At 49.2% G+C, this 14010-nt stretch overlaps 2 protein-coding genes across 6 annotated transcripts in view; both read left to right on the forward strand.

Annotated features, from left to right (window-relative positions):
• Positions 1-8208, forward strand: part of LOC103131330 (zinc finger protein 135-like) — an 11165-nt gene extending 2957 nt beyond the window's left edge. The window contains exons 2-6 of one of the 5 annotated variants that reach the window (XR_001660565.1): positions 4908-5058; positions 5438-5608; positions 5748-6941; positions 8070-8079; positions 8192-8208. Coding sequence is in view for 4 of the 5 variants with exons in the window: in XM_016666584.1 (XP_016522070.1) it covers positions 4908-5058; positions 5438-5608; positions 5748-6895 (1470 nt within the window). In the remaining variant the exon portion in view is untranslated. Of the gene's footprint in view, positions 1-4907; positions 5059-5437; positions 5609-5747; positions 6994-8069; positions 8080-8191 lie in introns of those variants that run through there. The other 4 variants (XM_016666584.1, XM_016666585.1, XM_007542937.2 and 1 more) reach the window with 4 other exon arrangements.
• On the forward strand, positions 7609-14010 carry LOC103131337 (acetyl-coenzyme A synthetase 2-like, mitochondrial; the record flags this gene model as incomplete). Its single annotated transcript, XM_016666577.1, is given in 9 exon segments — positions 7609-8038; positions 9082-9207; positions 10398-10690; positions 10741-10778; positions 10995-11112; positions 11268-11531; positions 11871-12057; positions 12437-12529; positions 13049-14010. Coding segments are annotated over 9 exon segments (1647 nt in total), but the record flags the coding sequence as incomplete, so codon positions are not given.

Below are 14010 nucleotides of genomic sequence, written 5' to 3' on the forward strand. Positions count from 1 at the left end.
GATACAGCAAAACCATCAACAGGTTAGAGACTGTTTTCATTATTTACCCCAGAAGAGGTAAATAATGAAAACAGAGCAGCAGAGGCAACAGAAGAGGAGCAAGTTGGAGAGGCTGAGGAGGAGGAAACCCCAGGAGAGGAGCTCAGCAAGGCTGCAGACTCTGAAGAGGAACAGGAACCATTTGTGTTGAAATACAGTTGGAAGTGGCTGTTTTCTGTCATTTAATAATTTAATGCATTAAACATTCATGAATCGTTTGATTCAAGCACTTCAAGTTTCATGTAAACAGGTGAAGAAATTAATCACATTTTAAGTAAAAATTTGATATTTAAATATTTCAGGTAATAAACATACACGTAATGAAAGATTATATTTTCAAATAAATATTTTAAACAATTATATAATCAGACATCTGTCAGGACTCTGGGTTTTTGGGTTTGTTTTGCTTTTCATTTTATTTAGCTTCATGTTTTAATTCACTAGTTCACTAGTTTAGCCCTTCATGGTCCTTTTGACATTATTAGAGGTATTTAGTGTAGTTGGAATTATATTATTGCTTTTCCTTGTTTGTCTGAGTCCAGCCTTCTTTAATGACTATAGTTTAGTTCTATTTTATCCTTCTAGTTCTTATTTCAGCCTCCCTGCAGGGTTTCTAATGTTTATTTCTTAATTTGATCACCGTAGGTTCAGTTATTCTCCCATGTCTGAGTCTGTATCTTTCTTTAGTAATTCTAGTTGGGTTATTTCTTTGTTTAGATCTAGTTTCTCTAGCTCTATGTTCCTTAGTTCTTATTGTTAGATCAGCCTTGTTTCTATTTAGGTTCGGTTTCCCTCATATCTTTCTCTCCCAGTCCATCAGGTTTTCTTTACTCTTAGTGTCTTTTGTATTACAAGTATTTTTCAGTTGTATTTTTCAGTTCCCTGTTTCCTCCCAGCAGATCTCCTTAGTTTCCCTGTGCCACCTCCTCCCCAGCCCTCAGCCAGCTGCTGTGCCAAATTACTCACACCTGCTATCACTCTTCTCATTTAGGCCATTGTTCCCATTACTACCTCCCAGTACTCAGTCCAACTTGTTACCCTGCTCACCACGTTGCCAGTTGTTACCTTTGTTATTCCTTGTGTCTCCTATTTCATTGTGTTTTTGATTTAGTTCGTTTAGTTCATTAAAATAACATCTTCATAAAGTACGTCGTCCACTGCCTGCTGCGTTTGTGTCCACCGCCACATCATGACACTAACCAGATGAAAGAGCCCATCTTTAAACATTTAATGTGTAATTAAACAATAAAGGTGATAAAGTTTATGAAACAGAAAACACTTTCATAAATATTTGTTGTATTTAACATATTCCAGGTAAGTGAACATGTAATGAAAAAGATCCAGTCCTAGAATTTTATGCAGTTGAACATTACGGGTAACAAGTGATGATCATCTGAGGTAATATATTTTATGAACATTTTTTTAAAATATAATTTTGGTTAAATAAAAAAGGGGTCCAAATGGAATAAAAATATGCCTCATCTATACAGTCTAGTGGAACAATTTCACACAGATTGAGTTAATGGCACACGATTTGGAAGCTACTGAAGAAAACATTTAATGTTACATTTATTTCAATTATTGAATATGACTTAAACATGTAATAGAGGATAGTGTTCCTTGTGTAATAGGATGAATTACCACTTTTTTGTATCAGTTGGTCACAACAAGTCAAGGCATTTATTTACAGGAGTGTTTGGAAATTGACGGTATCTATGTGAACCTCCGAGCGCTTCAGGAGGCATCGGTAGAGAACAGCTGGCCGAAATCAGCGTTCATAAATCGGACCAACCTTGAGCTGAACGTCCCTTACTCTGCAGAGCGTGAATATCCAGTATCCAACTTGAAAACAACTTCACTGCAGTCAGTGACACAATAAAACCACCGGGATAAAGTTTGTTTTGGTCTGTGGCCTGTAAAGATGGCGCCGAGCGACTGGACCTAAACGCCCCACAACGTCTGACGCAGTGACGTTGGTCCCAAAGCTCTACTGACCAATAGCAGACATAGAAGGCGGCTCTCCTCATTAACATAACGATGCAGCCGAAATACAGCGAGCAGAAAAAGACAAAGCAAAAATCTATTTTTCTTGACGGAAACTCATGTGTAAAGAAAAGGAAAAACTAAATATATATTTATGCTTTTATTTCTAATCAAAATATATATTTATTATTTTATTTATATATGTAAGATATATATTCTTTTATTCATATATTTATTCTTTTATTTCTTATTATGTTGGTTTTGGTCCTTAACTAACAGCAACGCAGGAGAATATGAACTAGAATCTCCTTCATAATCTAAATAAATATTTTATCTCATTCCACTGCTGACAGTCTCGTTACATTTAATGTCAGTTAAGTTTCAGTTGTTCACTTTTAACGTGGAGATCGAGAAAATCAATACTGAATCTCCGAAAACATTTCTGATTAACTGAATCTACGATAAACGGATCGCTTTGCTCACCTTCCCAAAATCTAATGAATACAATGATATTTTCTCAGAAATGATGACAACAAACTCACAGGACCTAAGATATGTTTCGAAAAATAACACTGTTTTCATACCAGTATTCATTAAAACTTAAACATGGAGTGAGAAGTTCCACTGAAAATTCATTATCCTGAAGTCTGGATGTTTGGCAGTTTAACTGGAATCTCCTGGTCTCAAAATCCACATTTCCAAGGATTTCAAATCCTGCCAGCTTCCTAAATATAAAATTAGAAAAATGAAACCATATGGAATGTTTTAAGCCATTCTTTCCTAAGCGCAACAACCATGACGTCAAAGTCAGATTCATTAATAACCAACCTTCTCGATTAATTAATCGGGACTTTTATCAAAAACATTTCTTCCTGTTTCATTCATAAACATTTAACTTCATTCTCGACTCTGACTGATGAAATGCTTTGATGTGTTCAGTAATGAATGAGAGGAATCTCACATTTCTATCTTAGGAATTTATTAAATGATACTGAGGGCAGCACTGGATCGTTTTTGTTTGTTTTTTATCGTCAGAAATCTGGATGATCTTGTTATTGATTTGAAGCATTAATAACTGAGTTATTGTGGTTAACAGTGTAATGCCAAATGCTTCGCTGGATCTTAAATCTAGAGCGGAGCCCTGGATTTATGGAAACCGAGCTATAAATATCACCGTAGAGCAGCTCAATTAATCCACAAAGATAATCCCCTAAACTTTGCAGCATCTCAGAGAGGAATGTGAGTGAAATCCAACCTGACAGGACGATGATAAAGGCTGATTGTTAAACCTCTCAGTTCTATTCAGTCTGAGCAGAAACCTGAGCTAACATTTCATAATCATACACAGAGATCTTCTGATTATAAACATCCACCATTAGATGTTTATTAGGTTTGGGGATTAAACTGATAATCCCTGTTTTATTGTATCAGAGAGATTACCTGTCAGGATATATTTTAGAAAGGCTTTGAACAACATCTCTAATACTTCCCATAAAAACCTGCAGAATGCTGTTGTTTTTAGCCTGGTGATTATCTCCTTAGCAGCCGGACTCTGAACCGTCCAGGCAGGAAACGCCGGCAGTCAGAAGACCCAGGTTTGTACCACGATCCCAGTAAACGGCTGGCAGAGCCTCCAGTCTGTCACTGGTTCACCTGGTCGACATTAGCTTCCTCAGTGAACTCAACGTCTTTGAACGGTTTGAATAAACTCCATTGGAGGAAAGCCAGACCATCGTTCCCCATGTTTTAACTCAGCTGTAATTATGCCAGCTTCCAGAGACCAACAGTCACGTCTTAAAGACTTTCACCCGCTGCTCTAACGTCCACCATGACGAAATGCTTCGAGAGGTGAAGGCCCCTTCCACACTGCCTCCATCATCTGACCCAGTCCAGCTTGGATAACCGCTCCACTGAGGATGCCATCTGCACAGCTCTTCATCTGCCGGGAACACCTCGGTACCTGCGCTGTTCAGCTCAGCATTCAACTCCATCATCCTCCAGGATCTGCTGACTGGTCCCACTGGGCCTCTACTGGCTGCTGGACTTCCTCGCTGACAGAGCTCAGTCTGTGCCTGTGGGTAATAAGTCCTCATTTCTTTGAACACCAACGACCCCCAGGGCGGTGTCCTCAGCCCCCTGCTGCCCAACGACTGCCGTCCCAGGTTTACCACCAACCACATCCTGAAATGTGCAGACGACCATCGTGGGAGCCATTCTGAGGTGCAGCATCTTGCGGACTGGTGAACGACCGACTCCTGAACATCGACAAGACCAAGGAGATCACTGTCCATGTCAGGAGGTCCCGACCAGCCGCACGCCGCTCCTCATCAACGGATCCAAGTTCCTGGATGTGGACATTACAGACACCCAGCTGGACGCTTCATATCACTTTTCTGGGGGTTTTCTGTGTGCTCCGGTGGCGACATTTTGTCTCTCTTTCACTGTCATGTCTTTGTGAAATGTCAGTAGGTCTGGATCATTTCCTAAACCAGCTGGCCTCAGACCATCAGGTTTCCTGGTTCTGGGTGCAGAATCAGATTGTTAACCTGGTTCTGTATCTGGAGCCTCCCGACTCGCCTGCATGATCCAAACACACTGAAATAAAACGCCTGATGGTCAGGAATGTTCTGCATATAATCTAGAGGAAAACCCGACGACAAGGAGAGATGTAGTTAGTTTTCCTGAAGGAAATGGTCAGTAAATAACCTGGTAATAAAATATAACTTATCATTAAACATCTGGATTCATTTGGACCAAAGTTATTAAGAGGCTCTTTGGAGGAACCCTGGTTCTGTTCCAGTTTGGGTCCCAGTTGGGCCTAGTCAGAAGAGACTGGTTTTTTCAGTCTGTGTGAATGAGTGATGGAGGTTTACTGGTTTCCTCAGGAGGAACTGGGAGTGGCGGTGGACAGGCTGTGTCTGGAAGCTGTGGATCAAATCCTGAAGATCCTGGAAACCAGCATGACCAGGCAGGAAGAGGCTCTGCCCACACCGGCTGACACCTGTGGAGGGTTAATAAAGACCCAGACAGGTGGAGGTGAGTCTGCAGGACAAACAGTTTCAGATTTTTAATGTGTTTACCACAGATTTAACATTTAAAAATGATATGATTTGCAATTAGCACAGGAAGAAACCCTCAATCATCTGCATAGAGGCGAATATTTAGAGGTAGAAAACAGTAGAGATGAAGGATTAGTTAGAGACATTGGGAGGAGCTTTAGGACAGGACCCTGGGGAACACCGTCAGGACCAGGTGTAAACCTGTCTCCCAGGTAAATGGTCTCTAAACCAGTTAGTAGACCGATCCTGGGATAGGGTTAGGCCAGGATCGGGTCATGAACACGATTCAGGTAGGTCTGGGTCAGAGTCTGTGTTTGGTGTGAACGGGTGAAGATCGTTGTGTTTCTGTGTGTCAGGTGAGCAGGAGCCCGGCTCAGGCCATGCCTATTTCCTGCTGTACAGAGTCAGTGACGGACCGGCTGCAGAGGCAAACCGTAGAGACGCAGAGCAAAGCCTGACCATGTTTCCATTTCTGAGCGCTGCTGGTGACGCCAGGAGCCTGCTGGTGGCGCTGCAGAGCGCTGAGGGTGAGTCTACCTGCTGATGTGCAGAGGACGTGAGGAGCTCCTGGTGGAGTCAGCTGCTGCTGATGGGGTCTGTTCGTCATAGGGCAGCTAACTGCAGCGCCCTCTGCTGCTCATCAGGTGAACTGTGTCTGTGTTCCAGGTAACAGCAGAAGCAGCGCCTCTGATCTCACAGGTGAGGAGTCGCAGGTGCGCCCCGCCTCTTCCTCCCCTCCAACCGATGACCATGAGTACGCTCGGCCCCCAGCGCCACCTGACGCCGGGGCCAAACGCTGCAGGCGGCGGGAGGCGGGGGCCCCGGCGAGCGAGGAGCTTCACCTGCAGTGCTGGCGCTGCAGCAGGCTGTTCCCCAGCGCCGAGCGGCTGGCCGACCACCACAGGAAGTCCCACCCGCTGTGCTCGGTGTGCGGCGCGGCCTTCAGCGGCGTCCTGAAGCTCCGAGAACACCAGATGAAGGAGCACAGCCTCCTGCCGTTCGCCTGCGGCTTCTGCCCCAAGAGCTTCAACCACAAGACGCACCGCGACCTGCATGTCAAGGCGCGCCACACTGGCGAGAAGAGCTGCCGCTGCGACATCTGCGGGAAGGGCTACTCCTGCGTCAGTGCGCGGAACACGCACCGGGTGACGCACTTCAGCAAGACGTTTATGTGCGAGGTCTGTGGCAAGGCCTTCTACCACGCCTCCCACCTGGCGCGCCACGCGCTGGTGCACCAAGAGCCGCGCCCGTTCAGCTGCTCCACCTGCGGGCGGCGCTTCACGCAGGCCGCCAACCTGCGCAGCCACCAGGCCACGCACGCCGGAGAGAAGCAGCTCTGCTCCGTCTGCGGCAAAAGTTTCCGCTGCCTGAGGAACCACATGATCAGCCGGCACGCCCAGGAGCCGGCGGCGGCCGGCTTGCTGCCGCCGGCCGTCACCTGCCAGGTCTGCGGGAAGAAGTTCCCCAACCCCTCGCAGCACCGGGCGCACCAGCGCAGCCACACGGGGGACAAGCCGTTCCACTGCGATGTGTGCGGGAGGAGCTACCGGTTGAAGGAGCTGCTGCGGGACCACCGCTACACCCACGGGGGGCAGAAGCCCTACCGCTGCTCCACCTGCGCCGAGACCTTCAGCCGGGCCTCCAGCTTCCTGCGGCACCGCAGCATCCACAGCGGCCAGGCGCCGCACAGCTGCCAGCGCTGCGGGAAGCACTTCCGGCTGCGCAGCTTCCTCCAGGCTCACCTGCAGACCAAAGCTCACCTGAGGCGGACGCAGCTGAGCCAGAGCGCCGAGCCTCCTTTAATCCCAAATTAGCAGCTGAGATGGAAGAACTCATGAAGGCGCAGGGCTGGACGGTTCGGTTCCTCCGTCTGTTTGACTTTAATCTGTCATTAAACATAAACATAGAGCGAGTTAGATTGTTGGAAGTCGTGTTTTTTAATACAGTTTTAAATCACGGCTCCATCGCCCTGCTCCAGGGCGGACGGTGGCGCCCTGGGCACGCAGCCCTGAGGGACTCCAGCTGGACGTGTTTCTGACCCGGTCCAGGGCCGCTGCTAATCCTGTCTGCTGGTTCTGGACCGGCTGCTCAGTCAGTTCTCTGCAGCAGAGGACTGGTTTGACTGGTTTCCAGTTGAGCAGCTTGAGGGAGTCCAGTAAATCCAGATGATGATGTGTAATCCAGCAGACCTGCGGTCAGATTAACGGATGTATCCAGGCGATAATCCCACCTCGGTGTTTGAACGACGGTTCGATGATAATCTGCGGTTTGTTTACGTTCCAGACGCTGCGGCTAATCAGGACCACAACATGTTTGTTTCATCGTTATTATGATCATGTGACAGTCAGCTGATCAGATTTTCGCTTCCAGGATCAGTCAGACACACCAGAGGTCAGAGGTCACGTATTCATTTATTAAAGTCAATTTCAAAATAAACAAATGGAGATTTTTCAGCAGCAACTTTACAACTATTGATTATAGATATATTAGTGATATTTATCTATAATCAATAATAATCCAGTAAAATGTTTCAATTCTTCATAACTGCAACATATTAGAAACCGGAACCACCGGCTCACATCTGGATCCAGATCCAGTTCTGCTTCATCAGGTGAAACCTCCCGGTCCAGTCTCTGATCGCTCCCGGACCAGAACCGGAGGGTCAGTCTCGGTTCGGCCCGCTCCAGACCGACATGGCTCCGTGCAGGGGAACCGGACTATCTGGGTCCTCCTGGGCCGCCGCAGCTCGTCCGGACCGAACCGGGCCCCGGTCCGGTCTCTGTCCCGGCTGCCCCACCGGGACCTGTTCCGACTCTCAGTCATCGAACCGGACCGGTTCTGGGGCCCCGCAGCCGCCGACAGGCTCCACGGGGCCGAACCGTTCCAGCGCGTCCAGGACTGCCACCTGAACCGGGCCCGGATCCGCTGGTTCCTGGGCGGTAAGCGGAACGTGTCCGGTGAGTTCCGACCCGAACCGAGGGGACAGAGGTTCGGTCCGGTTTCTGAATCATATCCTGACTGTTCGGATCAAGGTTCGGCTGATTTTTCTCTGAACCGAACGTGTGTGGATCAGTCGGTTTCTTTCTGACACAAACGGTAGAAAGGTTGAGGTTCGGTTCGGTTCGGACTGGTTTATTAATAATAAGGTGTTGGGGAACCGGAACCAGAACCATGAATGGACCAGAGCAGCAGAATGTTTTAGATTTCCTACTGTGGGTTTGGACCGAACAGAACCAGCAGAGTCCCAACCTGTGGGGAGCGGGCCTAACAGAGGCCGGCAGGTGGAGATGAGACCGGTTCTGATCCGCAGTCAGAACCGGTCTGACTGCGGATCAGAGTCTGATGTGACTCTGGTTCCCGGCACAGAGGACGGATTCTAGTTCTCCAGGTCTGGTCCAGTCCAGACGTCTGGTGGTTCTGGACCAGGACCCGGTACCAGGTCCAGATGTTTTTCAGATTTTCATCCTCTGCCTTGTTTGTGTGTCGGATTATAATCCAATTATAATCTAATAACGGCGGCAGGATGATTGGTTCCCATCAGCTTCGATACAGGATCAGCTCTCCATTACATAAACGGGTTCTGTGGCGCCGCTGCGTGCCGCTTCGGCCCGGCCCGGCCCGGTCTGCTGCCTCTAAATCCACTTCAGGATTAATGTTCAATCAGAGAACAAATGAAGTCAGTTTCCACCACGAGTCCCGCCAGGTCGGGATGATGATCTGCTCGGCGCTGCCACGGCTCACACTGGGGAGGGGGTTCTGATTGGACCGTAGGACCGTCTGAAGCTCTCTAGGAGGGAAGCTGATGTTCTCCAGAACCTTCAGAACCAATCCAGTCCCTCAAAGGACAGACTCAGGCTCTGTTTAACTCTGTTTCCATGGTAGCATCGCCAGGCCTTCAGCTAGAGCAGCATAGCCGGGTCCTGGAGGTCCGAGGTTCTCCTGGAGGGAGCCGTTCCCTCCTGATCCAGGTTCTGCTGACCTGGTTCCATCTCTGTCCCAGTGAACTGCCTGGACGTCCATGTGGACTCTCATCCGGACCAGGTGGCTCTGATCTGGGAGCGGGACGAACCTTGCACCGAGTTCACACATACACACGGCGACGGTCCGGCTCATCTCCATGACGCTCCATAAACCTGCAGCAGAGACACGATGTCCAGGATCCGTCTTCGTCCTCAGAGCTTTTCTCATCTCCAGAGAAAATCTCAACTCAAAGTTGGCATGAATTGAATTGGTGCTCAATTCATTCTTAATCCCTGCTAACCTTCTGCTAATTTTCTGCTAAACTGATGCTAAATTCATGCTAACTAATCATGCTAGATTAATGCTAACCTACCTTCACGTATATAACAATCAGAACATGGCCGACACTGAACTCAGGTTTTACCTGAGGACATAAATCTTTGCAAGGGATGCAGAAGACAAAGTTCTGTTTTAAGGAATATTTAGAACCAGAACATTTCAGACTGTCAGACCTTTGGTCAGTGTGAGGAGGTGAGCAGGTCGCCGCTGAGGAACATTTCTGTTGTGGTAGCAGAACCTCAGAGCGTGACGTGTCCACACTGATAACGGTGATGAGCCGAGGCGCGAAGCTCAGAGATCCCGCAGAGTGACAAGATGTTACTGATCAACAGGAATAACGACCTGAAACCATAAAACCAGCTCAAAATGAGACTCAATGAGCTGAATGTGCCCAGAAACAAACCGGCTCAAGTCCAACAGAACATTTTCTTCCACAGCTGGATGGCTTTCAGAATCAAGAGGCCAAATCAAGCAGAGTTGACCCAGTTGGTACCAGAATCTGATCCCAGGTGTCAGAACAGGGATGTTATCTCTGCTGAGTGAGTAAACTATGATCCTGATAACTTTACAGCATTTTCCAGGCCCAAAGTTTCCTCCGAAACCCAACCGCCTGAAGACAAACAGAACCTGCAGAGAAATCTGGATGTTCAGTAACGAGTCTTTATCTTCTCCTGGTCCAACCAGAAACTGATCCAATCACCTTAATCCTGTCCAACTAAGTCTTTAGGTTCTTCTGCTGTTAGTCACAGTTTTCTGTCTCTCAATACTGGACATGTTTCCACAGCAGACCTTCATCAGAGCTGTCGCCAGGTGGGACCTGACATCAGTCAGCTGTCTGGCAGTGACAGCTGAAATTCTGTCCAATAACAAAAGAACCTAAAGACAAGAAACAGTTTGATCTTTACCGTCTTAACTTTGACCCTCAAAATGCTTACCTGTTAGTCAAAGGGTACCTGTGCCATTATGACAGAGGTCTGAATGTTCTCTGGTCAGATTTACTCCTGGTTTCCAGATAAGAATGTTCAGATGTTGTTAGAACCCAGAGAACATTCCTGAGGAATCCCTGGACCTCAGGACGTTCTGTCTCAGCTCAGTGCAGGGCCGTGATCACCTGTAACCAAGGTGTGAGAGGAGGCCGAGTCATCGAGCTCAAGGCCGCTGCAGTGAAGACTTGTCCATCTGTCCAACATGTCTTTGTCTCTTAGAGGACCGAACAGCTTGCAGTGATGGGAAAGATGGACATCCCTCAGGAAGAGGTGAGACACCTGATCAGAAGGTCCATACCAGTCCAAAAATTACCAACACACCCAGTCCATACCTGACTGGTCCACACCTGACCAGTCCATCATGTGAAACCCAGGCGGGTTACCTGCTGTACACCTCCATCACTCACCAGGGGTACGTCTCCGGTCTTTGAACCTAACCGCGGTGGAGAACTCCTGGTTCCTCATGGTCCTAGAACATTATGACCTCATCAGGATTCTGACCGGGTCATATCGGGCCAAGGCCACTGGCTAGTTGGGTCCTCCTGTCGTTGGGTTCTTCTGGCACCGGTGGTTTTGACCAAAGAGAAGCTGAGTGCCACCAGGAGTCCTGGTTGGTCCCTCCATGTAGCACCCTGAGTTGCTTCTCTGCCATCGGATCGGACTTCCTTGTGGTTCTGTTCAGGGACAGCGCCATGGAGACAGTCCAAAAGTTCTCCAGAGACAACACCTACCTGAACCCGGGAACAGTTAGATGCTGGTCTTCCTGCCTGATGGAGATTTTCTCCAGCAGGCCTGGGAGAAGGAACAACATTCAGTCTGAAGAGGAGAACCTCTGAAGGGAATCAACCTGGTTCTGCCAACAGGTCCAGAACTCACCAGAACCCTGTTTCTGTTGTTCCAGTTGGTGTTCGACTACCAAGACGGAGACGTGTTTGGCTGCATGGCGGACATCGGCTGGATCACAGGACAAAGCTATGTGGTCTACGGCCCGCTGTGCAACGGCGCCACCACTGTCCTGTTTGACAGCACACCTGTGTACCCGGATCCAGGTGAGCCGGGTCAGCAGCACCAAAACTCCCTGCTTCACCTACACAGCTTCATCCAGCGGTCCAATCCCACATTCCCCACTGGAGGCATTCTGAGGCTGGATGGAGGTTGGATGAATGTTGGATTGAGGTTGGATGGATGATCTATGCAGGTTAATCTTGAACCTCAGGTGAGTCTCACCTGCAGCAGGAAGTGGAGCTGCAGTCAGTCATTAACCTGGTTTTATGGTCTGCAGTTAGACCAATGAAGGCCTTCGCTCCGCTTTCTGAGCTCTGATTGGTCAGGAAGGATGTGAGCCAACACCCATCACCAGAAGATGATGTCTCCTTTTATCTGTTAGGTGACCTTTGACCTCTGTCATCCCAAACAGACATAGAGTCCAGACAGTAGCACCAGAAAGTATCATTAAAGCGGTTGTGAGAGGCAGGGGGCGGAGCTTAAGCAGGAAGTTTAACAGAGTGTGGCCGTGTGGGACGGAGTGTGTGTCTCACCTTGCCTGTGTCCAGGCAGGTACTGGGAGACGGTGCAGTGGCTGCAGATCAACCAGTTCTACGGAGCGCCGACGGCTCTGTGGCTGCTGCTGAGACACGGAGACGACTGGGTCAGGAAGTACGACTGGAGCTCTCTGAGGATGCTGGGGTTAGGTGGGTCCAACCGCTGGGACACTGGGATCCAACTGGTCCAACTCAGCCAGAACCTGACAGGAACCGGTTCTGAGGTTTGACACCAAACACACCAGGCACAGACACTCTGGGACTAGAATTAAATTCTGGACCAGGAACTTCAGATCCAGTTTCTGGGTCAGAAGGTTCAGGGTGTTTGTCAGTTACCTCATCATCAGCAGAACCACATGTCTCAACCGCTAATCTAGCCTAGCAGACATGAAGTCATGACATCACTTCCTGGCAGATGGAGACCAGGAAGTGATGTCATCACCACCTGGATATCACTAGGAAGTGATATCATGACTTCCTCTGGCCCAGGATTGGTCACTGTTGATGCTCCATATCTGGTTGTCCACAGTGGGGGAACCCATCAACCATGAGGCCTGGCACTGGTTCCACAGCGTGGTGGGGGAGGGACGCTGCCCCCTGGTGGACACCTGGTGGCAGACAGGTGAGACACCGCAGGTGATTCACAGCATCACACAACCAGTCTGAGGGACTTCCTCCTAGTTCTCCCAGTTCCTGACCCAAAGCTGGAGAATCTCCCAGAGGAACCTTCCTGCTGTCTGTGGAGGTCAGAGATAATGGAGGTCCGTTAGCTCCTCCCACATCTGGTTCTGGTTCTGGAAGCCGACCCGACAGTAAGTCCTCCTGATTTTCTCTTCACTGAAGTTTAAACCCTAATTGGAACAATCAGCAGCAGAACATCTGCAGCTCAGCGGACAATTAACAACCAAACCCCCCTCACCCCCCACCCCCCAGAAAGGATCATGGCCGCTGACCCAATTCCTCAACAATCTCGCCACGTGGCTCTAAACTCGGCTCAGCTGCTCAACCAAAACCTCTAGGAACCGCAGCTGGGCCCCTGCTGGCAGAACCACTGGGTCAGAACCGGCTGGGACAGCCCTCAGACTGGTGTCTGGTACCAGAACCAGACCAGACTGGTTCTCTAACCTGTGCTCCCCCTCAGAGACCGGAAGAGTGTGCATCGCCCCCCGACCCGCGGTGCTCCCATCGTTCCTCGGCATCCAGCCGGTTCTGATGGGAGACCAGGTGAGGCCCGGTTAGAGTCTGGTTCTGTTTGTTCTGATTGATCAGCCTGGAGGTTCTGGGAGAGTCAGAGGAAGGGTTCTGGAGATCCAGAACGTGGCTCTGAGCCTCCTGCCTGAGCCGGTCCGACTGAATGGACAGAACCAGAACTGCAGCCGTGGTACTTGTGATGATGATCCTGGTGCAGTCCAGCACCGGTTCTGGACCAGGTTAGGGTTGGGTTGCTGTGGGAAGGAGCAGCAGAACCTGTTTGGATCAGAACCTTTCCCTGATGACTCAGCCCGGTCTGGGAGTTCTGAGAGGTCCAGAACTCCAGAACCATTTCTGACCCAACTGGTTTTTGGAGTTTTTTATGGTTTCAGACTCTGGTCGATGTTTGGGTTTTCTGACCCGGTTCTCTGGGTCAGAGGTTTTGGGTCGGTTCTGTTGGTTCTTCTCTCTGATGCGACTGTTTGGCTCACTTCCTGTTGTTTTATTCTGTCTCCTGAACCATCTGACCCGGTTCTGACCCAGTTCTGCCTCTTGTTCTGATCCAGTTCTCTCTGGCTGCCAGCTGGTTCCTGTGCAGCCCAGTCAGGACCAGAGCCCTGACTGGACTCTGGTCCAGTCAGGGCTGACCCATGTGACCCGGTCCGGTCGGTGCCGCTGCAGCATCTGGTGAATCAGCTGATCTGGAGGTTCTTCCTCCTCATCATCATCAGGGCAGCAGATTAGATTAGATTAGATTAGATTAGATTAGGCCCCGAGACGCAGCCACACCAGAACCAGAACTTCTTCCATCTAGACCGGTTCTGTCGCCGTCTGAAGGCATCTCCAGGCAGGACCTCAGCCGGGTTCTGGTCAGATGGACAAAACCCGTAAGGAATAAAATCAGCTAATTGG

This window comes from Poecilia formosa, unplaced genomic scaffold (assembly GCF_000485575.1).
Source record: "Poecilia formosa unplaced genomic scaffold, Poecilia_formosa-5.1.2 Scaffold745, whole genome shotgun sequence".
Classification (NCBI taxonomy): Eukaryota; Metazoa; Chordata; class Actinopteri; order Cyprinodontiformes; family Poeciliidae; genus Poecilia; species Poecilia formosa.